Source organism: Vombatus ursinus, unplaced genomic scaffold (assembly GCF_900497805.2).
Source record: "Vombatus ursinus unplaced genomic scaffold, bare-nosed wombat genome assembly UNPS02000580.1, whole genome shotgun sequence".
Lineage (NCBI taxonomy): Eukaryota > Metazoa > Chordata > Mammalia > Diprotodontia > Vombatidae > Vombatus > Vombatus ursinus.
In genome coordinates this window covers 4,433,085-4,460,868 of record NW_020940358.1, presented here as the reverse complement: position 1 = coordinate 4,460,868, position 27,784 = coordinate 4,433,085, and the positions used below count along the sequence as shown (strand labels likewise).

Sequence of the window (27,784 nt, the reverse complement as noted above, 5' to 3'; positions counted from 1 at the left end):
TTATTTTAATAGGTCCACATCCACTTGGACACCGGTAATAGAAAAAAGACCCAGAGGACTGATGGTTGGAGTGCTCCTGTGGCCAAAAAACAAGGTGCTGAGGGGTTTCTGAGATTTCAGCTTGGTTTGCCATCCTGCTGCTCTTATGTTCATAATTCATTAGGCTTCTTCCTAGTCAATTCTTGGTTATATGCATGTATTACTTACTTATGTTGTTTTGAGGAAAGTTGCTTTGTCAAAGTGCTTTTTAAATGTAAATTGTTACTATTGCTTCTTGGTGAATTGCCCATGGCAAATGTTTAATCCCGTGTTGCATCCCACATTATCATAAAAGTTGGGAAAATCTTGGATCTTGGACCTGGAAGAAGGGTTAGGAAGACTCCATTTATTCCTATGCTCTCTAGTGTTCTTAAAATAGATCATTTTCATTCCATAAAATTAAAAGATTTTTGCACATTTTAGAACTGGTCTTATCTAATCACCATGTTTTATAGATAAGAAAACTGAGCTCAGGCAAAGTTAAATGATTTGCTCAGGGTCACACAGCTGTTTAAGTAACAGAGTAACCCAGGTCTCCTGATGCCCTACCCAGTGTTCTTCTCACTGCTCTATGCTCCTTAGCTCATATTCCCTCTTAGCCTTTGATTTTATAGACTGAAGATTTCTAGTCTTAGTCTGGCCTCTTAGGCCAGCCCTGTTGTCTCTCTCTGTCTTCAGTGTTCCTCTTCACCATTTTTTCTGTCTATACCTTCAAGTTCCAGGCTTTGCTCATGTTTTCACAGTGGATCAGGTCATTTCTGGCCTAGTCCAACAAGCAGTTTAGATAGTTGAGAATGGGGAGAGCTGTCTGGAGCAGACCTGGAAAATCAAATGTGTGGTTTAACTAAGGGGCAAGCAGGACAACTGTCCCTGGGACACATCTTATTAGAGCTGCTGCATCCAAGATCTAGCTGGAAGCAGGTGTAGCACCTAGGTAAATAAGGAAAGGTCCATGTGTAAGGTGGAAGGGTCCAGTACTCATGACTGGAAAGAAAGGTGAGTAGTGCTTCATGACTGCAGAATAGCTGGCTCAGCTATCTTCTGTGCTTGTTTAATAGTCTTTGTTTCAAATGATTTCCATTGAAATCCAGCCTTTGAAATCTTTTCCTTTTTCAGTAAGACTCTAGGATTAGCCACTTCCTCCAGTGTACTTATAGGAAGTGATTTCATTCCTTTGGTCTCTATAAGCCATTGCCAATGTAAGCTTATCTGAGGAGAGTAGCCTAGGGCGGGGAGTGGGAGAGGGGGAAGACAGTGAGATGAGGTGGGCCTTCCAAAGCATGGCATCTGTTCTTTCTCAGAAGAAATGTGGCCCAGCAATTTTTTTCTTTCCCTCATGGGACATGTTTTCAGGTTTAGAAATCTATGCCTTACCACATCCGTATTTTTTTGTTGCTAGATTTCTATGTTCTTTTCTCCTTTAACTTGCCTTGAATCTCTCTTCTCTTGAGAATATATTCTTTGTCAGCTAGTCCAACTGAGCAGCAATAACATTTATAAACAAAGTGGCAGCTAATCTGAGCTTGAAGACCCCCCAGTAATGAGGAGCTCACTACTGCATGAGGTGGCGCATTTCACTTTGGGAGAATTATATTGGTTCAGAAGTTTCATTTTGTTTTATACTGAGCTGAAGTCTGCCTCTGAAATTGGTTTTATCTTCTGAGGACAAAAAAAGAGCAATGTGTGCTATTTCTTCAAATGCTTGAAAAGATCTCTTATCCTATTATAGCCTTCTTCCCCTTCCTCTTTTTTCCCCTTAAGAGGTCCTCCATAAGTAAAATATCCCCAGTTCCTTTAACTTGTCTTCATGTGGTCTTGTTTTGTGTTTCCTCATTGTTCTGATCTATCTATTCATGGTGGTTGCCATTGTCATTCCTAACATGTGGGACCCAGACAAAACCACATTATCCCCGATGCATTCTCTCCAGAGCAACGAACATCAGGACTGTAATCTCCCTCTTTCTGGGCTGTGTTTGGTGAATGCAGTGTAACTTCACATTGACAAACAGCATTCAGAAGTTAAAGGTTAGGGGCAGCTAGGTGACTCAGTGGATAGAGGAGGACCTGACTTTAAATCCAGCCTCAGACACTTACTGGTTATATGACGCTGAGCAAGTCACTTAACCCTGATTGCATGCCTCGCCCTTCCCCACGCCACAAAAAAAAAAAAACGAAGTTAAAGGTTACATCGTAGGACCAAATTCTATTACCATCTTCAAATAACTGTATCTTCATGTCAAAATGTTTAGAATTTGTAGGGGATCCTTTTATCTGGGAGGTCAACCATAAGCTAGAGGTTTCTGTCCCTCCTGAAAGGCACTCAAACAAGGTGAAAAGCAGTCTACTTTGACCTACTTTTTTAAACTGTTTTTGTGTCTTAACCCTAGTCAAGAAAGAGAGTCACAATCCTGTCTCCACAGAGCTCAGATTTAGAGGTCTAGTGAAGAATGCACTGCTATCCTGGCTTTACAAGTTTTATCTTGTTTTAAAAAAAGCAACAATACTGAAACTCAGGACAGCCCGGAAAGTTTTCTGTTTTTAGTTTCCTCTTTATCTGAGAAGTTGGAATGTGTATTAGAATTTTAGCCATAGTTAACAGCTATGTGTTTGATTTCTGCTTTTATAAAATTGAATGCCCAGAATTTCTTAAAAGTTAGGTCAGGGAGAGGTTGTGGCCTTGGCCATACTCTTACTACAGATATCTCTGCGCCTCCCAGCTGCTGTCTATTCTTGGTTTGTATTAACTCATTGTTTCAACTTTCACAGTTACTCAAACCCATTATTAAGAATATGTGTATACTCCACAGTTCAAGACCAATTAGGCATTTCTAGGAATTGGACTAATCTTGTATACAAACTAATGACATTGTTTATTTCTTGCCATATAATAAGTGGTTTTATGAAAACACTTTTGGTTTTCCCAGTTTCTAATGGAAAAATGGAATCTGGTAATTTTGCCCTCTTTGTTTTGGTAGTCTGGAAGCCTCATATATGTTACCTTTAAATGAAATCATGTATGATTAGTGAGAGAGAGATTGTGGTGACTGTTTGGTATACTGTGCTGCATATCTTCTAAACCAGCCTATCAGTATTTTCTTTGAAATAGAGAGACAAAATCATTTCTACTCTCACCTCTCTGAAAGGTTTGGATTCCCTCTCCTGGAATTCTAAACTCAGAATTTGTCCCCAGATCTTGATACTACCCAAGCAGTATAAATGTAATATGGTGCCATCTCTTGGTTACTGTGGCTTCTATGGGGCTGGATTAAATAGATACCCAATCTGCCTGTGGGATAGAGAGTTGGGCATTTAGCTTATTCCTTCTTGTGTCAATTGCTTATGCTTAAACCTCCTGTAGTTATACATCCTTTATCTTCTCCCTACCAAAGATGTATATAACCTCTACTCATATGACACCAGGATAGGATGTCACCCAAGGGCCTCATAGAAGTTTCTATTGGCCTTTTCTATTCCCTGACTATATTTAAGTATTCTCTTATGTATTTCTAATGTGAAAATATAGTCAGTGATAGTAAATGAAGGAGAAAAAAAGGAAAATTAAAATAGGAGAATCATAAAGTTTACCACTAATATAATTGAAAGTTGCTAGATAATTTATTACATGGTCTTTAGGCATGTGGCTATTCACACATGAGCCTATTTCATACATTCAGATATTAATTAGCCTCATCAAAATAGAAAAATCCTTATGGAGACCAGATGGCTAGCTGTTCTTCTCCGGAGCCTAGGTTCTCCATAGTAATAGCCTTTAAAAATGTATCATTTTTTTCATTTCAGGAAAGATATTGAGCTATTGGTGTTTCAGTCCAGGATTTAGCATGCATGAGTTAATTCAACAGGAAGTGCGTACCATCATCCTCACCAGCGGGACTCTAGCTCCAATTTCTTCCTTTACTATGGAGATGCAAATGTGAGTGTCTTCTCAGCCCCATGGGTAGTGAAGCTTGAACTTCTTTTAGAATTATCTAGCATTGACAACTGGGAACAGATGTGCCAGCATCAAGCACTTAGAAGGTGCTCAGTAAATGCTTAGATTGGAGGAGGAGGAGGAAAAGGATAAAGAAGTTATTTTAGATTCGCCTGCTAATTGTCCGGAATCTATGACCAAGTAAAATAAAGACTGGGAGACAAAGGTGGAAAATGGTCAAGAAGAGGAGGCCAAGAATCTGCCCTCAGAGATTGGGAGAATTCTTTTGGTAGCTTTTATGTGTGGGACTCTTCAGGATTCTTCTGGTCATTTCCTTCCCTTCCACCCACTCAAGTTGCTCAGGGACTTCAGGAATAGCTGTTGAATTTAGTAAGGATCTGGAGGTAGAAAGGAAAATCCCTTAGTCTCTTTTTAGCTGCCCACCTGCCTCTGCCCTGGTCTATAGGAGTTTAAATCCTATATCTCAGGATTCCTCCAGAAAATGGGTTTGTTTTTTTCCTCTCTTTCTTCAATCCAAATGATGAACAACTTAATCATTTAAAAATTTTTTTCGATCGCATGATTACAGAATATAGAATCTGAAGGGATCTCGATGGCCATCCGATCCAGTCCATACCCCAAAGGAATCCCTACTACAAGCTACTTCTTGACAAGTAGTCATCTAGCTTCTGCTTGAAGACCACCAATGAAGCCTTTTGTTTTGTTTGTTTTTATGATTATTAGTGATGTCTTTAATTTTTATATTACATGTTTTCCTACATATATCCCTCCCTCTTCCCCAATACAGGTAGCCATATCTCATAAAAGATGTTTTTTAAAAGGGAAAAAAGCAATTTATCAAAACCAATCAACCTGCTTGACAGTATATGCAATATTTCCCTCCTGCAAAGAATGGAGGGATGGATACCATTTGTTTTTATATTTGTATTTCCAAATATTCAACCCATCCTTTACCCTTCATTCCAGCTTTAAATCTTTCCTTGCAAGAAATCAAAACAGAAAATAACACTATCTAATTCATGGCATCACACAGTGACTGTGCATAACAGTGTTTGCAACATTCTCAAACCTATACTCTCTACCTCCCCACTGAAAGGACAACTAGGAGTTTCCACATTGGATGCGTAATTGAAGCCACGACAAAGTGACCACATCCTCTGGTAGCAATTCAGTGTTATGACATCATTTTATCATTGTTTTTGTTTCCTTTTCATGCTTTCAGTCCTTTCCCTGTTTGTTTGGAGAATCCTCATGTTATTGATAAACATCAGATCTGGGTGGGAATTGTCCCCAAAGGCCCTGATGGCGTATTGCTGAGTTCTGCATATGATAAAAGGTAGGAGAATTCTTCAGCTTAGATGGATTTGTCTATGAGGAAGAATCAGGAAATGAGTGATATGGTAGGAACAGGTAGTATAAGTGTATGATAGAAATAGAATTAGAAAATGTGATAACAGCACATAAATATAGCAGTAAAAAAGATGTAGAAGTTAAAATTATGTAATTTTTTTTTAAAGCAACAAGCTTGATGTTGCAAATGATAGGAACACATAGGATCTATGAAGTCATCACCCATTCAATGAAAAGATAAATCTTATTTATCTAAGATCGTTTGTTTATATAGGGTTCCAGTCCTATTTCATTAAAGTTGGGAGTGGAGTTAAGTGAAATAGCCTTTCTTAAATGCTGGGCCCTCTGCTTAGTGTTGAAGATAAACTACAAAATGCAGGAGTGAGATGGTCCCTGTCTTCCAGGAGTTTACATTTGAGTAGTGGGGAGACAATGCATATAAGGGAGTACTAACCAAGATCGGGAGCCACTGTGGGGAGAACATGGCCTCTGGGAGTCTGGAGGGTGTGGTTGCCATGATGGGGTTGGGAGGAGAGGAGCAACTAGATGATTTCAGCAATAACCTTCCAACCTGGGCATTCATTGGAAGCTGTGCAGTGTGTATAGTTTGGAGTACAAGACCAGATACTTTTTCAGTTGTATTCTCATCTCCAGACGCCAAGTTGTTTCCATCACATTGTAATCTTGATATCACATTGTTGGCATCTGGCTCTCTCAGACTTCGCTCTTTGTGCATTGTCTGGTAAACAGATTATCCCCCTAAACTTCTCCTGATCCCACCCCAGCAAGGGAATTTGACAGCTGGAGGCAGCTCTCATAGAACTGAGTCATCACTTTTAGGAAATTCCCTGGCTCTTACTATGTTCCCATTAGATCTTGTCATGAATTAAGTAATAGAAGCCAGATTGGTAAAAAAATCAAGTCAACTTGATTACAATATGTGAAAGAATTTAAGACTATAAATAAGCAACAAAACAGTAAGTAAATTTTAGAGTGGTGTGTTTCCCTTTCCTTTTCTCATTTAGTTGCTCATGCAAAGCAGGCTTCCCCATCATAACACTTACCTGGTTTACTGTTTTTGTATCAGACGTTGACTATTTCTTACTTGAAGCTTTTGGATGAGGAGACCTTAGGATAGGGAGTGTAAGATGAGCCTGCCAGTGGACCGAGACGATGACTAAGGGACATATGATTAATTCCCTTGTCTTTATACTCGAAAGTTACCCTTATCTTTACCTTGGTGTGTACTATGGGAGCAAGCTAAATGTAACCCCGGTGAGTACCAGGAAAATCGGGCTGTATCCCCTCCCAACATAGGGTCAGAAAGTTAGGGTGAGTACTTCTGGGGAGAAGAGCTGTGAATCATCTGTTCAAGATGTGTATAAAGCACATTTGTTTGGCACAAAAATAGAGGATTAACAGAGTGTCCAGATAAATCATGATAAATGATACTAAAGGAAATGTCATTTTTGTTCTTCTCTAGGTTTTCTGAAGAATGCTTGTCTTCCTTAGGAAAAACTATAGGTAAGAGGTATGAAATTGAAGGTTGAAACAGCACATATTAATTGAATACCCATTTGGTAGGAAGCTGCTTACTAGGAAGTATTTGAGGAATATACTAAAGAATCAGTACAGTTTCTGCCTTTAGGAAGCTTAAAATCTAGTTAAGGATAGGGACTGTACCTGTGGTTTTACCATTAAAGGAAAGTTCCAGGCGAGGAAATTTCCCTCTAATATTATAGACTGTCACTTTCTCTTCAACTTAGAGCGTTAGAGGGATGACCAGAGCACTGCCCAGGGTCACAGCCAGGATGTGTGGGAGACAGGACTTGAACCCTGATTTTCCTGATTTCCAGGCTGTCTCCACTACACCACGCTGCCTCTGAATTAATTACTCAATCTAATTCAAGAAATGGACATTTTTCTTACATATTAAGGGTGGATGCATCATTGTGTTCTGGTTAAAGCAGAGGTTAAAACATCTGAGAAGATGCAATATCTGGGTCATGGCTTCTACCTTCATCTTTGTAGCCTTTCAAATTGGGGAAGGGCTTTTCATCCAGGTTATTGCCCATGTCCCACTCCATGATGCCAGATCAGCCCATATTTATGGTTCTGCTTCCAACCTAACTAGGATCTAATCATAATCTAAAGTTGTGTTAGACTCAGGTGTCCCATTTTTTTTTAACATGCTTACAGGGAATATTGCCCGAGTTGTGCCCCATGGACTCTTGGTATTCTTCCCATCATACCCTGTCATGGAAAAAAGTCTCGAGTACTGGCGAGTATGTTGTTTTCTCACTGAGTCTTCATATTTTGTGTAAGCCAAAAGGTGGTGAGCTGAATTGGGGGTGGGCAGCAGACCATGTCTGCAGAGGGTGGAGCAGGAGTAATGATGAAAAGAAAAGAAAGCTTCAGCTCTCTTCCTGGTCTTTAGAAGAACCAGGACAACAAGACTTCTGGGGTGGTTTTTCTCATTGTATCATATTTCTTCTCAATAGGACCATGACTTTGCCAGAAAGATAGAAGAGTTAAAGGCAATTTTTGTGGAGCCGAGAAGTAAAGGAGGCTTTAATGAGGTCTGTAAACATGAACTGAAGGTGACTGGATGGCCAGTTCTCTTGAGTTCCTGCATTTACCTCATTTGTTTTCTGTGCTGAGAGGCCTCTCAGAGAAATTGCTGGGCATCTGCTTCACGCAAGCCTCTGTCTCTTTCTCCTTTTCCCCCTTGAGCACAATCCTTTCCAAATGGTCCTTAACAGTAGTGTGGGAGAGGCTGGAAGGAAGTCCAGGAGCCATCACGTCATGTCAGTGGCTCATCTCTCACTCTGGTTTGGTTTGTTTTGGTTTGACTTTCCTAAGAAGTAGGTTTCTGTTTCTTGTGGCTTATGTCATGCATCCAGTTTTTTTTCTGACAACAGAGGAAATAAGTTGGGAGAGGATAGCAGTGAAAACCCAGTTCACCTGGTCTCACCGTCTTCCCCTTGTCCTTGTCCAGTATGGGACAGTGACTGAGAAATCCTGAGACCAGTGGAAGTTAGTGAAGGGTTGTTTGCCTGCCTTGATGTCCTGTCAGTGCACGGTTACTTCCTGGCACTAAAGAGACTACAAGAGTGTTTACTCTCTCCAGTCAGCATCAAAAGCGTTCTCTGTGTGGGAAGGTTCTCTTGGCTTCCTCCAAGACACTTATGTCCCTGACTTGATTTGATAGCACTTCTCTCTCACTGTTTGGCATTTTTTGCCACCTTGCAAATATAGCTTTTCACTCTATCTCTAGAAAAAAATTTCATGGGCAAGTTACTATATGTTCTAAGGTTTGCTTTGTTTGTGTGATGGGTACCCACTTTTGAGATAGAAATGCTACCAGTAAAATAGAAGGTTTATTCTTTTTATGATCCTACCCTGTAGCCTAAAGTAATGAGTGGTTTGCTTGTTTTTTTTTTTTTTTAAGCCACATAAATGTCTCCATTCTCTTTAATTGAAATTGCTCAAGAAACATCTTGAAACTGTGCCATGAATAAGACCTCTCTAAAATCTGACAACTCATCCCTGTTTCCTTGGGTTGTATGTTCATCTGTTTGCAATCTCACTGGAAAGGAGGATCAGGGCTGACGTCCCATCTGATCTCTTTTAGGTTATTGATGCTTATTATGAGAAAATTGTCTGTCCCAAATCAAATGGGGCTGCTTTCATGGCTGTGTGCCGGGGAAAGGTAAGAATCTGCACTTGTACCATGTAAAGGTGCTTCTACACAAAAAATTACTAAATACCAAATTACATGCTCTTCTTATCTCCAGTCTACTACATTAGACTCTCATGTATAAGCCTGGGTTCTTATACCTTGAGAAAAACTCCTAGGCTCCATGGGTCTATACCCAGCTTTGTTTGCAACCCTATACAGAGCTCAGCCTTCCTCTCTTGGTCTCCAAGTACACTGGAAGCTGAATCTTGCCTCTGGTACTAAGTCACATTGGGCTATGCCTAGGGCCTCCCTGGTACAGACAGTATCACCTGTATGTTACCCCGCCGTGTAGATTTATCTTTGCAATAAAGACCTCCTCAAACTTCTGCCATAATTTTATCCTGCAGGCTAGTGAAGGCTTAGACTTTGCAGATATGAATGGCCGTGGAGTCATCATCACTGGTCTCCCATTTCCTCCACGAATGGATCCCAGAGTCATTTTGAAGATGCAGTTCCTTGATGAGATGAGAGGAAGAGGTGGCACAGGGGGCCAGGTAAGAAGTGAGAGCCCATTCTTCTTTGCTTTCCCCTGCCTACACAAAGACAGACTTCTTCACATTCTTTGTGTCTGGAATAATGGTGATACATTGCACAGGTATCACCAATGTCCTGAGGTTGCCTATTCCACACCCTGAGCACGGAGTAAAGAAAGGGTATGGTGGGGTGGGCAGATATCCAAAGTGAATGTAAATGAAGGCGGATACCAACAACTACAGGGGCCCTACCCTTGGTTGATCTGAGATAATGGGTTGTCTGCATTTCCCATATTTGTTTAGGTGTCTTTGAAGGGCATTATTTCTTCATCAGCCTTTGAGCTAAGTCCCTATCCTACGTAAGATGAGTAATGGCATGAGTATAACAAGAAATCCTCAGGGAAAATGAGTTGGATGGGAGAGGTTAATACACATATTAATAATAAAGCTGACATATATATTGCTTTAAGGTTCACAAAGTGCTTTTATATAATGTCACACCCTGACAAATAATAATGTGATATTTTTGTGTAGGGCTTTACAGTTTACACAGCACTTTTCATATCTGTTTTTCTATTTAATCTTCACAACAATCCAGGGCATATAGTGTTATTTTCATCGTTTTACATATAAAGCACTGCACGATCAGAAAAGTAAAGTGATTTGGCAGAGGTTACGAGGTTAGTGAGTGGCAGAACAGAGTCATCTCTTGATGACTAATCATTGGCAGTGGTGATGACGTGGAACTTCCCTCAAAGGTTCCAGAATAGTTTCATGACTTTGAAAGGAGTTGTGACCATCTGGAGTACTAGGCTTTAGGGTGGCAGACAGCCCGAGACAACGGGCTACAACCTCACTGACTTCTTTTGCATCTGGTCTAGTTTTTATCTGGGCATGAGTGGTACCGGCAGCAAGCCTCCCGGGCGGTCAATCAAGCCATCGGCAGAGTCATCCGACATCGCCAGGACTTTGGGGCTATTTTCCTCTGTGATCACAGGTGTTGTATAATGTTTGCAGAAGGTGGAGTGCCTGCCTTTCTGGAGCAAAGAGAGCTGTCTGTCTGTAAGGGCCTCTCCTGGGCCATAGATGGCATCATAAGATGATAGAGTTGGGAGGGACTTTAGAAGTCATCTAGTCCAATCCCCTCATTTTACAGATAAGGAAACTAAGGCCCAGAAAAGTTAAGTGACTGGCCTAAAGTCACGCAGTAAGTAACAGAGCCAGAATTCAAACCCAGGTCGTCCTGTTACAAATCCAAAAATCTTTCCATTGCACCAGGTTGCCTCTCGATTTCTGTTGGTTAAGTGTGTGTCATGATTTAAATTTTCAAATTCCAGAAAGGGGACTATTTGATATTTATGTTTTATCTACCACAGCCCTCTGCAAATAGTAGGGAATTTAAAAAATATTCATTGAAGTTGAACTTCCCAGGATCAGCCTAAACAGCATTGAACCCAGGAGTTTCTCACTCTCAGTTCTGTATTCAGACAAGGCCACAAGTTTAGTGGTATTTTAACAATTTTTTTTAAAAACATTTTATAAATGAATAATAATCATTAACAGATTAGTTTTTGCAGTTCAATTTTTTTCTGTAATTGTTAGGCTAATTTTAATTATCCAAATTGGGCCAAAATAAATATCCATAGAAATAGTTAAAAGTTTTTGCAAATGCAACAATTATTGTGGTAAATGAAACACCAATTTAAAATGATATGTGAATCATGAAGTGAATCATGTGAGAATATATGATTTTTCAATATACATTTTAAAAAGAATCTTCTTCAAACTGGGTTAGTATGAAGAGATCCATTGAGTCAGCTGCTTCCTTTTATGCTCTGCTTCATCTAAATCAAATAAAACTAAGCCTAACAGTTCAGATTTGCAGGACAAGCTCAGAGTAAATTAAATTTAATTTGCCTATTAGATCAATATTTAATTTTTAAAAATACATATACATTCATAACTCTTTTTTGGCTAGGCAGTGGGGTTAAGTGACTTGCCCAGGGTCACACAGCTAGTAAGCATCAAATATCTGAGGTCGAATTTGAACTCAGTTCCTCCTGACTCCAGGGCCAGTGCTCTATCCACTGCACCACCTAGCTGCCCCCAATCATAACATTTTAAACTTGAGACTATATTCACTGATTCTTTTACATTCTTGAGAAAAATGTAAAATAGCAATTAATCACCGTGAAACTGATAAGAAAATAAATAGAAATTCTTAAACACATGTACTTTCACAAGCAAAAAAAAAAAGAGTAATGTTTTCAAAGTTCTTTGTAGTTATTTTCTCCAAAAATGCCTATCCTCATTTCTAGTTCTATAGCAGAATTTGTGTCATTTCTTATTTTTTGTCTGTGGGTGTGATTGGGGAGAATGATAGACTATGTGAAGATGTACCTGGCTTATTTTTATTTTGTCCTTTAATATGGATTTCCAGCTTCCTATTTTAGTGGGTAGTATTGGACAAATCATTATCTCTCTCTGTGACTTAGCTTCCTTAGTTAAAAAATGAAGGAGATCACAGCATTTTAGAATTGGAAGAGATTTCCCAAAGCTATCCAGTTTAATCTATACCCAAAGAAGGCTTCTCTAGGCCCAGTTTGCATAACTCCAGGAAGGGGAAATTCACTATCTCTTTAAGGCAATCCATTCCACTTTTGGTTAGCTCTAATTGTTAGGAAGGTTTCCTGGTGTCAAGCTTAAAATTGCATTTTGTTTCTTTCAGCCCATGGCCCTTGATTGTGCCCTCTGGGGCCAAAGAAAATAATTCTCATTCTTCCTCTGAACAGCTTCTCAGATACTTGAAGGCAGCTCTTATGGCTCTACTGAGCCTTTTCTTCTCAAGATTAAATATCTTTAGTTTTTTGACTAATTGACATATAGGTTAGACTCAAAGCCCTACATCATCTTGTTTGCCCTCCTTTTGACCCTGTCCAGCTTATCAACATCCTCCTAAAACTATGTTACCTGGAACTAAACACAGTGTTCACATGTAGCCTGACTGGAGCACAGAACAGGGATATTGTCATTTCCTTTTTCCTGAAAGTCAGGCCTCTTGAGTCCCAGATTGCATTAGGTTTTTTTTGGCTACATCCCACTGGTGACTCATTGAGCACTCATTGAGCCTGACGTCCGCTAATCTCCCAGATATTTTTTGGACAAACTACTTTCTGGTCATGTGTTCCTCATTCTCTGTTTCTGAAACTGACTTTATTTTTAACCCAACTGTAAGACCTTTTGAATTTCTTCTTAGAGTCAGTTCAATGTTCTTTTTGGATCATGAGAGTGATCCAGTGTTACCTCTCCCTTCCAGTGTTGTGTCACCTGAAAAGCTGATAAGCATGCACTCTATGCCTTTAAGTCTTGGTTCGGGGTGGGCAGGGGGGCTTGAGGCCGCAGGTTCCCCACCCCTATCTTGGACAAAAGAGTCAAACAAATCCCTTGGGAGTTCCCAAGAGTTCTACACTAGCATTGAACAATTGACAACTCTTCCTTTAGTTCAGCCATTCAACCCATGCTGAGTGTAGCTTTCAGTACATGACATTACATGACTCCTAATCATTGTCTAGTCCACATATTTCTATCTTTCTCATGAGAACAGTAGAAAGATACTTGTTAGCAAGCATCTCCTTGTCTTATCTCTTTTTGTATCCTGAGCTTAGCACAGTACCTTTAATAAATGTTTAGTAGTAGTAGTAGTTCTTAATAAATGCTTATTAACTAACTGTTCTTATGCTTATGTTCTAATACTTTCCTAAAACCTAGTTAAACTCTTTATAGGATCCCTAGGATCCAGAAATTTGGTAACTGTTAGAAAAGGAAATAAAGTTTGTCTGTCATGACCTGTTCTTGATGGACTCATCCTAACATTTCCCTTTCTGGGTTTTCTTTCACCTTCTCTTTAATTGATTGTAGAATTTTCTCAAGATTCTAAGTCAAACCTACTGGCCTATATGTTGTAGACTCTATTCAATTCCTTTTTTTTTAATTGGGAAAATATTTCCCCATTTTGACTCCTCTGTACCTTTCCCATTTCCCACTGTATTTTATATATCACTGAAAGTGGGTCAGCAGTCACACTTGCCAGTTTTGTCAGTATCCAAGGATGTGGTTCACTTGGATTCAGTGACTTGAATTGACCAAAGGCAGCTCTTAACTATGTCATTATTTATCTTGGGTATAAACTCCCATTTTTAGTCATTTTTGTTGTCATTTCCAGTCCAAAGGTCATTCACTTTCTTAGGAGAAAAGAGGCCAAAAAAAATTTTTTTTGTTCCCAGCTCTGCCCACTCTTGAATTAATCCCTTTTGTTATTTCTCCTTCCATCTATCCCAAGCAGCATAACCATCCTATCTTTGGTCCTTCTCTTCCCTACCTTACAGTTTAAAAAAAACAAAAACAAACTAAAAAAAACAACACTTTTCTTTGCCTTCAGCTTTTTTCATTAGCCTCAGCTCGTTATACAGTGTTGATCTTGTTACCTGCCTGTGCTTGCATCTAAGTTTCTTATGTATCCATGTCATTCTTTTCAGATAACTCCTATCTTTTCCCTCCTAATCATAATTGTTTCTCTTCTTGTCTTCACAATTTTATTCTTTAGAATTTTCCATCTGTCCTGGTTTGACTTCCCCTATAGAATTTAGTCCATGACATCTTTTCTACCCTTTGAAATCTACTCTACCAAAATTTAAGATGTGTGAGAGCTTATGCCTAGCTTGCCTTTCCTTTGTCACAAACTCTGGGAGGGAGAGGAGTTACTGGGCCCCCTAAGATTCCTATCATTTTCACTCCAGCAATCACTTCCTCTCTGTTAGTGAGAATGGTATCCAGAATAGAATTACCCCTCATTTATTCCTTTATCTTTTAAAAAGATGTAATTATTACTAAGGCAAGCCAGAAAGTTTTTAGCTGCTCTGCTTTTGGCACAGAAAGAGCTCCAGAAGATACCTGGGTAATTTAAATCCTCCATCACTACTTTATCATGTCTTTGTAATTTATATCCTCAACTCCTCATCTGTTTCTCCTTTCTGTTCGTATGGTCTGTGACAAAATTGCTTCTGATTCGCTCTCCATTGATTTTCAAGCAAATTTTCTCCACCGTGTTTCCCCTGTCTAGTTGCTGGATTTCCTCACATGAGAATATTGTTTTAATATACAATGCTACGTCTTATCTGTCTTTTTTTAAAAATAAGATATACCCACTCAAAGCCATCATAATCATAGGTTTCATCCTGCCCAGTCTCACCCATACTTTTGATGTCAATTTTGTCTAATTGGATTAGGACTTCTCGTTGCCTAAACTTTGTATATTTGTGTGTAGACATTTGAGACTGTGGGTTTGTCTCCTGTGAACTTCTGGATGTCTCAACTGATATTTCCTTCATTGTAGCTATCCTCTATGACATCTTGGCTGGTGGATACACATAGGGAGTTTTCTACTTCCTTTTTTATTTTAATGTTCTTTTGATTAAATTTGTAAGATACCAGACACTAAGGAAGACCATAGAAATCCACACTTATCTGTCTCAAGGAAATTAAGTGACTGACCAGAAGTAGCCCAAGAGAGATGTGATTTCAAGTATTGCTTACTTACCCTGAACAATCTGGATATGACCACAGGAGATGTCAGAGAATTCTGTATATGTTGGGACTCCATGTATCCCCATCCTGTTTTTCTAGCAAGGTAACTAAATCTCAACTGATCCATCTACTGGTTCATTTCCTGTAAAGGAACTGAGATGTTTTTATTTGAGTGGTGACTCTAACATGGTGTGGCTGTGTTGGTTGGTACTGTGTGCCTTTGTTTTCTTTAGGCTATTCTCCAGAGTTGACCACAGGCTCAGCTTTCATAAATTCCTCATGATCAGTCAGTAGGGAGTTACCACAGCAGACATAACATTAACCTTATTATGTAAAGTTAAAGGTCACCTAAAGAGCAGTGGAAAGGTTCCTGGTCATTGTGAATAGACTACAATATATTATCAGTGACGAAGGCTACTTAGGAGGTTGTTTAAAAATACCACAGAGATGATGAGAAAAAATGATAAGCCTGTCATGTTACGAGAGTTAAGATATAAGCGGTGGATGACCTGCATTCTCCATTGGAACCCGTGTAATGTCAGAACACCCAGAAGAAGGCCTCTTGTACTGCCTGTGGAAGATTATGGGAGGATTTGAAATGGAGTCATACAGAATGAGAATGCATACATAGCGCACAGTCTACACTGTTAGATGTAATACCTACATTGATGAAACCGTAGATCCAAGAAAGTATTAATCTTCCCGTTACCCACCATCTTCCTTAGTAACTTTGACATATGTATGTTTGGTATATATACATGTTGATGACCCTTGTAACATCCTGCCCTTATTATTCCTGGACCCGTTTGAGTCCAGTGACCTCCGTCTCTACACATAAGCCACATACCTATGTGACCACAGCTTAACAAGCACCATCACCTGAAACTGCATCACCTCCAGGATACTGAACTGTACAGATATTTTCTGTCACTACAGTCTCCTGTATTTCTTCTTCTCTTGTTCTTATTGCTATTGAACCTCTTCTTTGATATGACATCTGGTCCTTCAGTTACCCCCTATTCTCCCAGTTGGTCATTTTCCATCTTCAGTTCACTTGCCAATAGTCCTAGGTCAGCCACAATCATAGGATCCCTTACCTTCTTGATTTCTGTACTTCTTACTCTACTGATCATCCTAATTGTAAATTCATGCAGCCTGACTTCTACTGGACACTCATAGTTGCCTAGCTATTTTTCTCATCAAGTCCTGTAGAGCAGTTATTCCAGTTATTTCCTCTCTTTTCAATCCTCCTACTCATAATGCTCTATCCCAGCTCACACGCTCTGAGCAGATGCTCTTAGTTCGTTCGCTGAGAAGAGCATAGCTGTCTGATGTGAGCTGCCTGAAGTCTCCTTCACCCTCTTTAATACTTCTCTAGAGGAGAAGGTTGCTTTCTTCCTTGCCAAGGTTAATGTCTTCCCCTCTTGCCTTTGGTCCATGCTAGATCAAACAGCCAAGTGACACCTTTCCCACCTTCTTACACCTTATTCTTCTGCCCTCACATGAAGCTAGTCACACTGGCCTCCTGCATGTTCCCAGTGCAAGAGAGCCTATCTCTCAGCTCCTGGCATTTCCCCTGTGCCTGGAACACTGTCTCTCTTCATCTCTGCCTGCTGACTTCCCAGGTTTCCTTAAAATCCCATCTCTTACTTGAAGCCTTCCCCAACCTCTCTTAATTCTAATGCCTTCCATCTATTAATTATTTCCTATTCTCTATATAGCTTACTTTGTATATATTTGTTTGCATGTTGTCTCCCCAGTTAGATTGTAAGCTCCTTGAGGGCAGGGACTGTCTTTTGCTTTTTTTGTATTCCGGGTGCTTAGCACAATATCTGGCACATAGTACATATTTGATAAATGTTGATTGCTTAATTGATTGAACATTGGACTTGGAGTCAAGAAGACTTGAGTTCAAACGTGGCCTCTTACTTACTAGCTGCGTAACCTGGGTAACTCATTTAACCTCTATGTGTCTCAATTTCCACAACTGTAAAATAGGGATAATAATAGCATCTATTTTACAGGGTTGTTATGAGGATCAAATGATATAATAATTGTGAAACACTTAACACAGTGCCCGGCACATAGTAGGTGCTTGATAAATACCTGTTTCCTTCCTCACCTCAATCACCCCTGTGCTGAAAGACTGAATGATATATTCAAAAGAGCAGTGGACATGGAGTCAGAAGCCATGTTCTCTCCACATGTCTGATACCAGTTCTGCCTTCTACTCCGGAGAATAATTGTGGGTCATTGAATCTCTGTGAGCCTCAGTTTTGTTTGTTTGTTTGTTTGTTTGGTTTTTTTGTCTTAAAATCAGGATAATAGTGCTTGTAATACCTCTCTCATGGGTTCTTGTGAGGAAATCAATTTGTCCATCTTGGGGTGTAAATCATTAATATTCTCATCCACTCTCTTTTATCAAATTTGTTGTTGTTCAGTCATATCAGTCATGTCTGCCTCTTTATGATCTCATCTGGGGTTTTTTAGTCAAAGGTACTGGAGTGGTTTGCCATTTCATTTTCCAGCTTGTTTTACTAATGAGAAAACTGACACCAGTAAGCTTAAGTGACTTACCCTGAGTCACATAGCTAGTAAGTATCTGAAGCTGGATTTGAACTCAAGAAGATGAGTCTTCCTGACTCTAAGCCCAGCACTCTATCCACCATGCCACCATGCTTAATTAATCATTCTTTCCACACCTCTTCCATCTTTAATCTTTCCCTCTCCGGTGGCTCCTTCCCCTTCATTTAGAAACATGCTTAGTTAGATCTTTCCTGACTTTATTGAAAGCAAAACAAAAATTAATCTTCTCTTGATCACCACCAGCTGTTTCCTCCCTTTCAATGACAAAGTATTTTAAAGAGTGTTCTTCACTCATATCTGAACCCATGGTCATCTGCCTTCAGTCCCATCACTTTGGAAATTGCTCCAAATACTAGAAGTTGGAACTTGAATGTATGCTAATCCCCATCAGATGACAATGAAAACATGTCCATCGTCTCTAGTTGTAAAAACTGCCCCGGAGCTTACCTTACCTCTTTAGCACCTCAACCTAATTATGTTTGTTGCAGATGAACTTCTGTTTATTTATTCATTTGGCACTGAATATATGAGTGGTTACTGTGTTCAAGACTCTGGGCTTTAGGACTGATGAGTACATCTTCATATTTTCTTGGATTCTATCTCACTATGAGGAGGGTATGTGGATTTCATTCTTAGTATCTCCTGTCAACATAGATAGGGCCCAAACTAGGTTTGAAGGGCTGAAAGATGTAGACAACTGGGTTAAAGCCATCTTGAGAGGATGCAAAATGTACATATCCTCTTTCTCCGAGGTTCACTAACAATGATGCCAGAGCCCAGCTGCCCTCCTGGGTGCGCCCTTACGTCAAGGTCTATGACAACTTTGGCCATATTATCCGTGATGCTGCCCAGTTTTTTCGAGTTGCTCAGAAAATTGTAAGTATCCCAGCTCCACCCAGATGGAGACGTTAGAGCTTGTCCAGGGAAGGGAGGATAGGTTGATCCATCCTACAAAGAGTGCTATCCTGTTTCTAGTAGCCAGTGAGGGGGAGATAGCTACTCAGCCAGGAAATGCTTTTCTCCTGACTCAGTTATATGAGTCTGATCTGGGCAGAAGTTTTCTCCCAAAAGCAAAACACTTACCTCTCTTTAATGGGTAGTCTTTCCCTCCTAAACAGATGCCTGTTCCTATCCCACGGGTTCCCCAGAGCCCCTGTGGGGGAGAGGTTGCTGCTGCAGCCTCCACTTCTTCATTCAGCCTATTCCTCTCATCTAAGAAAGCCAAGAGCCTGGATGTACATGTTCCTAGCCTGAAAAGGAAGTGTACAGGTGGGTATCTACTCTTTGGTCTTCATAGTTCAGTGAGGAGGGAAAGAGGAAGAGGCCATATCTCTTAGGAACCAAATGTAGTGTTTTCTTCACATGCCCAGCACCCTAGATGACTTAATGTTCTGCAACTGGCAGGTGATTCAAATAAGCATTAAAAACAACCTACTTTCTTTCTGCTTTCAGTGTACTGGGTTTTTACACATGGAAAAGTTGGTATACTTAGAAGGTAAAGGATCTGCCTACTTTAAGCCTGAGTCAACAAATAAACTTGACTTTCCTGCCTCCCAGAGTCTGGCTTAGGCAAAACGATGATTTTTGTGATGTCGTGAAGAGCTACTGCCCTTACCCCCATCTATTTCCCCAGGATCGCTGGACAGTGGAAACAGTGAAGCCAGCCTATGGGGAGAGTATGAACAGGAACTAGTTTCCCCGCAGAGGAAGCCCAGAGGTTTGCTGGCCGCATTGGACCGTAGTGAGAACAAAAGTGAAATTGATGAGACCAACACACTTCCAGGAGAAGAAAAGGTACTGCTAATTGACTAGGTTTAATCAGGTGCATTAGGAATTAACTAATTTCTCCTTCCTCTCTGTCTTGCCTTATCCTACCTTAAACCTTCCATTGTAAGCCATCGGTGGAGTAGTTGTGTAAACTTTTGGTCCATAGCCTTAGTCCATTCAGAAGCAGGAACATCAGCTCTTCCCAAACCATTACAGACTTTGAGACATTAGTATCTGTGAGTGATGAAACTACCAAGAGTGCCATTATAAAGAAGGCTTCCAAGGTCATCTTTGGCCACTTCTGCTGCTATTGCTCAAAGGACTGAAGGGTTTCTTCTCTTTAGACTTCATCATAGTGACTGCATTCTCCATCTTTTGTCTGCTTTTGTCCCTTTCTTCCCTCCTAAGCCACCTAAAGCAGCTCCCTCTCTGCCTTCCAGACCTGCTTTGCTCAGTGTAAGAGACCTTCAAGATGTCTATAGATCTTTGATGTAGGTTCTCAGTCAAGAAACCATCTTCACTTGGGATGAAATGGTTTGAGACAAAAATTTTAGTCTCAATTCTCCCTAAGAACTGAGCTGAGCTCCAGGTTAAAGCTATATCTTTCTCAGTCTTTTTCCCTCTTCATTTTTTCTCTCTTGACTGTTTTAAAATCCCTGAAGATTTACATGACTCTTAGGATCAAACTTCCAGCCTTCTAGTATTTCCCGTGTTCTGTTGCTGTCAGTCAAGTATAGGTCATATAGTCTGTACCCTCTCAAAGTGACATTTGCATATCACATCCAGAAATTCATTTTTGTCTTAGTTAAACAGTACACAGGGGTACTTAGCATGCACCCATAATAGAGGAGCACAGTTATTCCCTCCAGTGGGCCTACCAGGACAGTGACAAACCTGCTTCTGTTTAGGGACTTCTGGATCAATGTCTTATGTTGTCAAGGGATTCTGGGACCTGTTGTTATTACCTGGGGCTATCTCAGATCCTTGTTCAGAATAAATGGTCAATAACTCCTATGTTCAACTGATTAATCTTTTGAGTTCTGGTTTCTTATCCTATCCTCCTGTGGGTTTCTAGGGTATCCCTTCCATCCCTTTTGGGTTGAACTAAAAATGATTTTCTTTTCTCTACAGGCTCAGCGTCTCTCTACCCTATCCTTACAATATGAGAAGACATTAACAGATGAGCAAAAAGGAGGAAAGAAGAAAATCAGAATTGTTAGCAACCAGGTATTGTGCCTCCTGTACTAATAAAAACAAAAACCACAATCCATTCCCCAAATTCATGACTAGAAGAATTGAAATGTGGTTTGGTTATATCCCATCTTTCTACGTGTTATTGTCGGAGGAGAGATTAAGAACCCAAATCAGTGCTGGAAGGATAGGGAGTGACCTAACAAAGGAATAGGGAGGTAGTGATGTTGATGGAAGTAGCTGTGTAAAGGGTTTGGAACCTGAAAAGGAAAACTAATTCAAACTAAGTCAGGAGCCACAAGGACAGTTAGTGAAGAAGTCATGAGAGTAGAGGGAAGCTCAGTCAATCTGAATAGAGTACTATGTGCACAGGAGAGATATCAGCTGACATCAAGGAATTTCTGTGGAGCAAATCAGGGTTCTCTCAAGTACATTAAGAAGTAGGTTTTTAACCTGATGCTGAGCAGCAGACTTTTTGAGGTCTGAGTTTAAAAAAAAAATTAAAAAAGGATTCTGATTCTCTGGGAAAAGAGAACTAAGAAATAAGCCTCTCTTCTCAGCCTGGGGATGAAAGCAGGGATGAGTAGGAAGGAGAGTATTCCAAAGGACCAGAAGCTCCCTAGAGAAGCTGGCCATATCTGTGGCATGAAATAAGAAGGGCCTGGGAGAAACTGAGGCATGTGTCAAGCTCCCTAAGTAGCATTGGCCCACATAACTCTACTTTTCAATTTTGTGCGTGGCTTGCACCCGAGTCTTCTTCTGGGCAGAGTAAATGCAGGGTCTTCATAGAGGCTTGCAATTTTTAAACTCTTAAAATTTAATGCTGTAGTCCAACGGTGGGGAACCAGCAGTCTCAAGGCCACATGTGGTCCTCTAGGTCCTTGGGTATGGCCTTTTGACAGAGTCCACATTTTATAGAACAAATTCTTTTATTAAGGGGATTTGTTCTATGAAGTTTGGTTTCAGTCAGAGGGCTGCAGTTGAGGACCTAGAGGGTCCCTGATCTAGTCTATAGCTGTGAGAGGAAAAATCTCATGGATTTAAAGACAACTTAAATTTCCTTCTCCTGGCTAATAAGGACTTCAGTTTTGCTGAAGGACACAGTTTGTCTGAATGTCACTGGTGGCATTTTCTTCATTCGCATTAAGGATAAGTTGTATACAATTGTGTAATATTCTAAAATTAAACTTTAACAAATCTGGTTTTAAGGATAGTTTATAGATTGTTTCTAATATATTGTCAACCTTCATTATTTAAGCTTACGATAGAGAAGGGCTTGATACGGACTCCCAAGTTTGTGCAGCTTGCAGTTTATGCTTTCCTGCAGGGGACAGTGGTTGGGAGGGGTACTCTAGAAGCCAAGAAAGGGAATGAGTCATAAATCCCATGAGTGAAGTCTTTGCAGGAAAAATTCCTTGGCTAATGGCAAAGGAGAGTCTCCTGTAGAAGTCACTGGGGAGACAATAAGCCTTTTTTAAAAATTTCCTTTTTTTATTAAAGTATAATGTTAAATTTAACATGCTAATTTTCAAAACTGCTCTGCTTGTCTGTATCCCCTTGTGAACTTTCTTCTGCATGGTGTTTGTTTTTTTTTTTTAACTTAACAGTTATTAAGAACATACTATGTGGGGTCAGGGAGCGGTGGAGGGGAGGAAGGGAAGAGTGCTGTGGAGGGGTGTGGTTAGATATCTGCCTGATGGAGCCAGAGGCTGCGAGGCATGAAGAACAGCTCAGCCTCGTAACAAGGTGAGCGGGCTCTGCATCGAACCCAGGGCAGGTGAGGGTGACCGGAGCCGAGCCCAAGTGGATGGCTATGCAGGGAAAGCAGCTAAGGCCAGGAAGCACCAACCTAGGCCCGGCGGACATATCCAGCTGCTGCGCTTGTACCTGCACAGCCACTTGACTCATCACCTTGCTGATCTCTGAGCAGAGAGGTGTTGCTTGTGGATGAAGTCACTTCTCAGTTTTAGGAAGGCAGGAGATCTTTGAAACAGATTCTTTGAAGAACTCCTTTTAGGACTTTTTCAGAAACACCAAAAGATGGGACTAGCAAGGATGGTTCAGCAGATGGAAATAAGAAACCAGTGATGAGGAAGGCAGTAAAAAAATCAGGCTCTGGGAGTTCTGGGAAAGGAGGAAACCAAAATGTCCAAAATGTGGTGATCTGTGCGCACATGTGGAGACTTTCATGTGTTACACCCAATTTGTGAAGTGTGAAAAAAATGTTTTGTTGTTGCTCTTGTTGTGCCATCTGAAGTGGACTCAAAGAAAAGCATCATTCAAGAGCCTGAATCAGCAGCAGAAGCTTTAAATTGGCATTCCGACAGAAACCACCTTCTCCACCCAAAAAGATGTATAACTACCTCAACAAACTGCTATTGGTCACTCGTTTGCCAAGAAGTTGCTTTCACTTGCTGTGTACAGTTATTACAAGAGAGTTTATAATAATATCCCAGCCAACCTGAGGCAGCAAGCAGAAGCTGCGAAGCAGACACCATTAACTCCTAAGAAATTAACTCCTTTGAAATAAGAAGACGGGAGAATGAGTATAGGATGTGCAAAACTGCTTCAGATTGCTGGAATTAGTCCACATGATAATACTCTAAGAGCATCAATGCAGCAACAAGCGAATCAACAAATACCTCAGGAGAAACAGGGAGGTGAAGTCCTAGATTCTACCCATGATGACATAAAGCTTCACAAAAGTAATACTTTGTTGCTGGGGCCAACTGGATCGGGTAAAACGTTGCTGGCCCAAACTCTAGCCAAATGCTTTGATGTACCTTTCGCTCTCTCTACTATCTTGACTCAGGCAGGATATGTAGATGAAGATATTGAATCTGTGATTGCCAAATTGCTGCAAGATGCCAGTTATAATGTAGAAAAAGCACAACAAGGAATTGTCTTTCTGGATAAAGTAGATGAGATTAGCAGTGAGCCAGGCATTCATCAGTTATGGGACGTAGGTGGAGAAGGCGTTCGGCAAAATTTGTTAAAACTGTTAGAAGATACAATAGTCGTTGTTCCAGAACAGAATTCCTTTAAACTTCATAGAAAAACAGTGCAAGTTGATACAACAAAAATACTGTTTGTTGCATCTGGTGCTTTTAATAGTTTAAATGGAATAATAAGCAGGAAGAAAAATGAGAAGTATCTTGGATTTGGAACACAAGCTAATTTAGGAAAAGGCGGGAGGCCTGCAGCAGCAGATCTTGCCAACTGAAGTGGGGAATGAAATGCTCACCAGGCCATTGAAGAAAAAGATTGTTTATTATGCAATGTGGAAGCCAGAGATCACATTGGATTTGGCATGATTCCAGAGTTTGTGGGATGGTTACCCATGATGGTTCCCTTGCATAGCTTAGATGAAAAAACACTTATATAGATTCTTATTGAACCACATAATACAGTTGTGCCCAGTACCAGGCATTATTCAGCATGGACAAATGTAAGCTTGATGTTACCGAAGATGAAGACTGGTACAAGGAGCCTTTGATCTATCATGGAAAAGCTGTTGCTAGAACCAATGTTTACAGTGCCAAATTCTGACATTGTACATGTGACAGTTGACAAAGAAGTTGTAGAAGGAAGGAAAGAACCAGGATACAATAGGGCTCCAACTAAAGAGTCATCTGAAGAGGATCATGACTTGAGTTGGAGGAAGGATGGCCTCGGCAAGCAGATGCTGCAAAGAGTTAAATGATGTTAAACCTTTATCCCATCAAAATCACTCCCTTTTATTTTAAGATCATTAGCGGGCTTTACAGTCTGACGTTAAAGGCATCGGATCTATCCTGGATATTATACATGGTCAGAAGCCTTTAGGATAAGAATCAGATCATGGATGTTATTGTAACTTCACATTGTTTTTATGCAGTGGACATTATGTGGACATTAATGGCACAGTGTTCAAAAATAAAATATACATTTTTGGTTCAGTTGTTTAAAATATGCTTTAATAAAATTCTGAAGTGTTTATGTTAAGCAATGTAGGTGTTGCCAGTAACTAATGAATTTTACAATAATGTTACTCTACAAATGGAAAAAGTAAATTTCCCTAAAAACTGAGTTGATATATCATTAGTTCATCTACATTTGTTTCTTAAAGAGATCCAACTTGTTATTTATTATATTTATTTTTCTTTATCCAACTTTGAAATTGAAATGCATACTAATGGTGACATATTAGTAATGGAAAAGTACCCAAGATTACTGAATTTTGATGATGTTTAGTTATATCCTTAGGCTGCTTTGCTAATTCATGACACCAACTTACCAGTTAATTTCAATATAAAAGCCATTTTGCTTATTGGCCAATCTGATTTATTGGCCATTTGAGATGTACTTCAGTGCAATGTAAAAGGAGATGGAATTGGAATCTTGGTAAATTTCCCACAGAAAAAAAAAACAAATGAGGAATACAGCGTGTAGGTATATTTAAATTTTAAATAAAATACTTTTAATGTTGTGCAATTACATTCTAAAGAGCTAGTGTGCATCAGATTTTTGGTGCTGGATATTTGTCTAACCTCTTATTTCCTTCTAACTTTGTAAGAAAGTTTTTTTCTGTCATCAGTGGTGAATTTGTTCATACAAAAATAACTTCTAAGTTATTTGCTCTCATTTGTTATACATCTTTTTCTTGGTCATCGTTGATTTTGGACTTGCAGCAAAACAAAGAGGAACAAAACTGAATCCCTTGGAGGACTTGAACATGAAAAAAAATTGGTCCTTTAGCAGAAAACTTAGGAAACTAGTAAAGGATTTTTGATTTTTAAAAAAAATTTAAAATATCAAAATCTTTAGATACCTTTTCAGCTTTTTTCCCTTCCTGCTAAAATGTTGCTGCAACTTTTATTGTTATATATCTAGTTCAACTTTTAAAAAAAAATGAATTTAAAACTGACTTAATTAGGTATTCATTTATTTTCTTAGTTTAGTCTGCTTACTAAAGATGAGGATTTTCCTCATACATTTTGTCAGGAAGAAAAAACACTAAGCTCTGCAGTTTAATTACAAGCCCTTATCTTGTACTGAGTAGCTGATTTAATTATGGCTTTACATGACTTAGATAATAGGAGAGTTGTGAAATTTTTATCTCTGGATGGGATAGGTACAGAGATGTACATTTGCCAAGTCAGATTTGTGTATCTTACTTAGTTTCCCCAATAATGGTTATTTTCAGGAAGTCCTTGATACTGTGTTGTAACTTCCATGTATTACTTTTATTGTATAATTTTCCATTTTGTAGAGTGGAACAATTAAAGTAGATTATAGTTCTTTTTTTTAAAGGCAGTTGGAGTTAAGTGACTTGCCCAGGGTCATACAGCTAGTAAGTGTCAAGTGTTTGGTCTGAGGCTGGATTTGAACTCAGGTCCTCCTGACTTCAGGGCCGGTGCTCTATCCACTGCGCCACCTCGCTGCCCCGATTTTAATTCTTTTGACAATAATCCTGCAGAAATGGACCGGGAGACATTATATAGTGACAACAGTAAAACAACTGGCGTTAAGTTTTAGAAGTTGTTTATAACGTTGTGATTGATGCAGTGTAACTACAGTTTGTACCTTGGAACTTGTGTTTTGGCATTTGAATAAAATGAAGCTATTAATGAAACACATACACATACACACACACACACACACACACACACACACACACAAGAACATCCTATGTACAAAATACTGTACAATTGGCAGAAAAAGTCTTTATGAGGTTTCCTAGGCAGCAGTTGCTCCTAGAACTCTTTGGGATTGCTGCTGCTTCGTTCCTGTGAAGGGTCTAAAAACCGCAAACTTTATATTGGACTGATTTAAAAGAGATGAAGTGGCATGTCCTTGGAAAGATACTGAGTCAGTGACAGTGCTGTAAACAAGACCTCCTCCCAATGCTAGTTGACCTTTTGCTTTTCCAAGTAGTTGCAAAGTGTGTCCAGGCTTGAAATAATATTTAGGTGGGTGCTCTTTCCGTTTCCAGAAACCTAACATGATCACATCACACAGGCAGCATTATTTTTCATCCCTTTGATTGTTTCCAGTCTTTTTACAATGTTTTGACAGAAGGTCTTGGTTTGTAGAGTGTTTTATGGTGATTTTTTTTCCTCGTGTCTTTCAGCTTGAACCAGGAAGGCTTATGATGAATCTAGTCAAAAACATCATGTAGGAACTCCCTTATGCTGCTTTTCCCTGTTGGAAATCCCCAAGGATTATTGCTACTTTGAGTCTTATGTGTGTCTGAGCTCTTTGCTTCTGGGAAGAGAGGTTTTTTATTGGAATTAAGTAACTGCCTCCACTTCCCAGGCATTAGACAAAGAGATATTTGACATAGAAACCCTGTTCTGAGTTTCTCTATCTGGAAATCATTGAGCTAGAGAGAAATGACCCTGAGAGGTGACTTCGGGAAATACAACAAAGACCAGATTCATAAGAATTCTAGTTTTGAGGAAAGGCCATACTTTTCAAGAAGGCCTCAAAGGAATCTTCTTTCCATTTCCTTTTTGGACTTGAATTCTGGTTAGCTCTGAATAACTATGGGAAGAATCACTTTGAGAACAAGTCTTACTTCCCAGTTCATTGCTTTTGAATGTTATGTTTTCTCTAAAGTCCAGTTTGGGTCTCTGGGAATGGGGCAGAAATAAATCACCATGATGCATCATGGTATAATACTTTTTAAAAAATTTGAGTTTAAGTCTTAGTGCTGCTCCTTACTAGTTATGTGATCTTGAACAAATAATTCTACCTCTCACTTTTCCTCACTTCTTTGTTTTTACCTTTAAAAAAAATTTTTTTCTGTTTATTTAGTATTTTATTTTCCCCCAATTACATGTAACTTTAACATTTACATTAACATTAAGCATCAATTTTTAACATTTGTTTTTAAAAGTTTTGAGTTCCAAATTCTCTTTCTCCCTCCTCATAACCCCTCATTGAGAGGGCAAGCAGTTTGATATAGGTTATACATGTGTAGTCATGTAAAACATATTTCCATATTTATCATGTTGTAAAAGAAAACATAGACCAAAATAATAAAATAAAGTTTAAAAAAATATGCTTCAATCTGTGTTCAGCACCATCAGTTCTTTGTCTGGGGATGGATAGCATTTTTTA

The 27,784-nt window shown here is 39.5% G+C and overlaps 1 protein-coding gene and 1 pseudogene across 4 annotated transcripts in view; both read left to right on the top strand.

Annotated features, from left to right (window-relative positions):
* Nucleotides 1-27,784, top strand: part of RTEL1 (regulator of telomere elongation helicase 1) — a 94,529-nt gene that overhangs the window by 44,621 nt on the left and 22,124 nt on the right. For all 4 annotated transcript variants that reach the window (XM_027849854.1, XM_027849868.1, XM_027849862.1 and 1 more), the window contains exons 16-28: nt 13-94; nt 3,838-3,970; nt 5,211-5,324; nt 6,822-6,862; nt 7,538-7,623; nt 7,840-7,917; nt 8,973-9,050; nt 9,428-9,574; nt 10,435-10,550; nt 18,475-18,598; nt 18,841-18,991; nt 19,356-19,516; nt 20,621-20,716. In XM_027849854.1, coding sequence (XP_027705655.1) covers nt 13-94; nt 3,838-3,970; nt 5,211-5,324; nt 6,822-6,862; nt 7,538-7,623; nt 7,840-7,917; nt 8,973-9,050; nt 9,428-9,574; nt 10,435-10,550; nt 18,475-18,598; nt 18,841-18,991; nt 19,356-19,516; nt 20,621-20,716 — 1,407 coding nt within the window. The remainder of the gene's footprint in view (nt 1-12; nt 95-3,837; nt 3,971-5,210; nt 5,325-6,821; nt 6,863-7,537; nt 7,624-7,839; nt 7,918-8,972; nt 9,051-9,427; nt 9,575-10,434; nt 10,551-18,474; nt 18,599-18,840; nt 18,992-19,355; nt 19,517-20,620; nt 20,717-27,784) is intronic.
* Nucleotides 22,488-24,379, top strand: LOC114033092 (annotated as a pseudogene).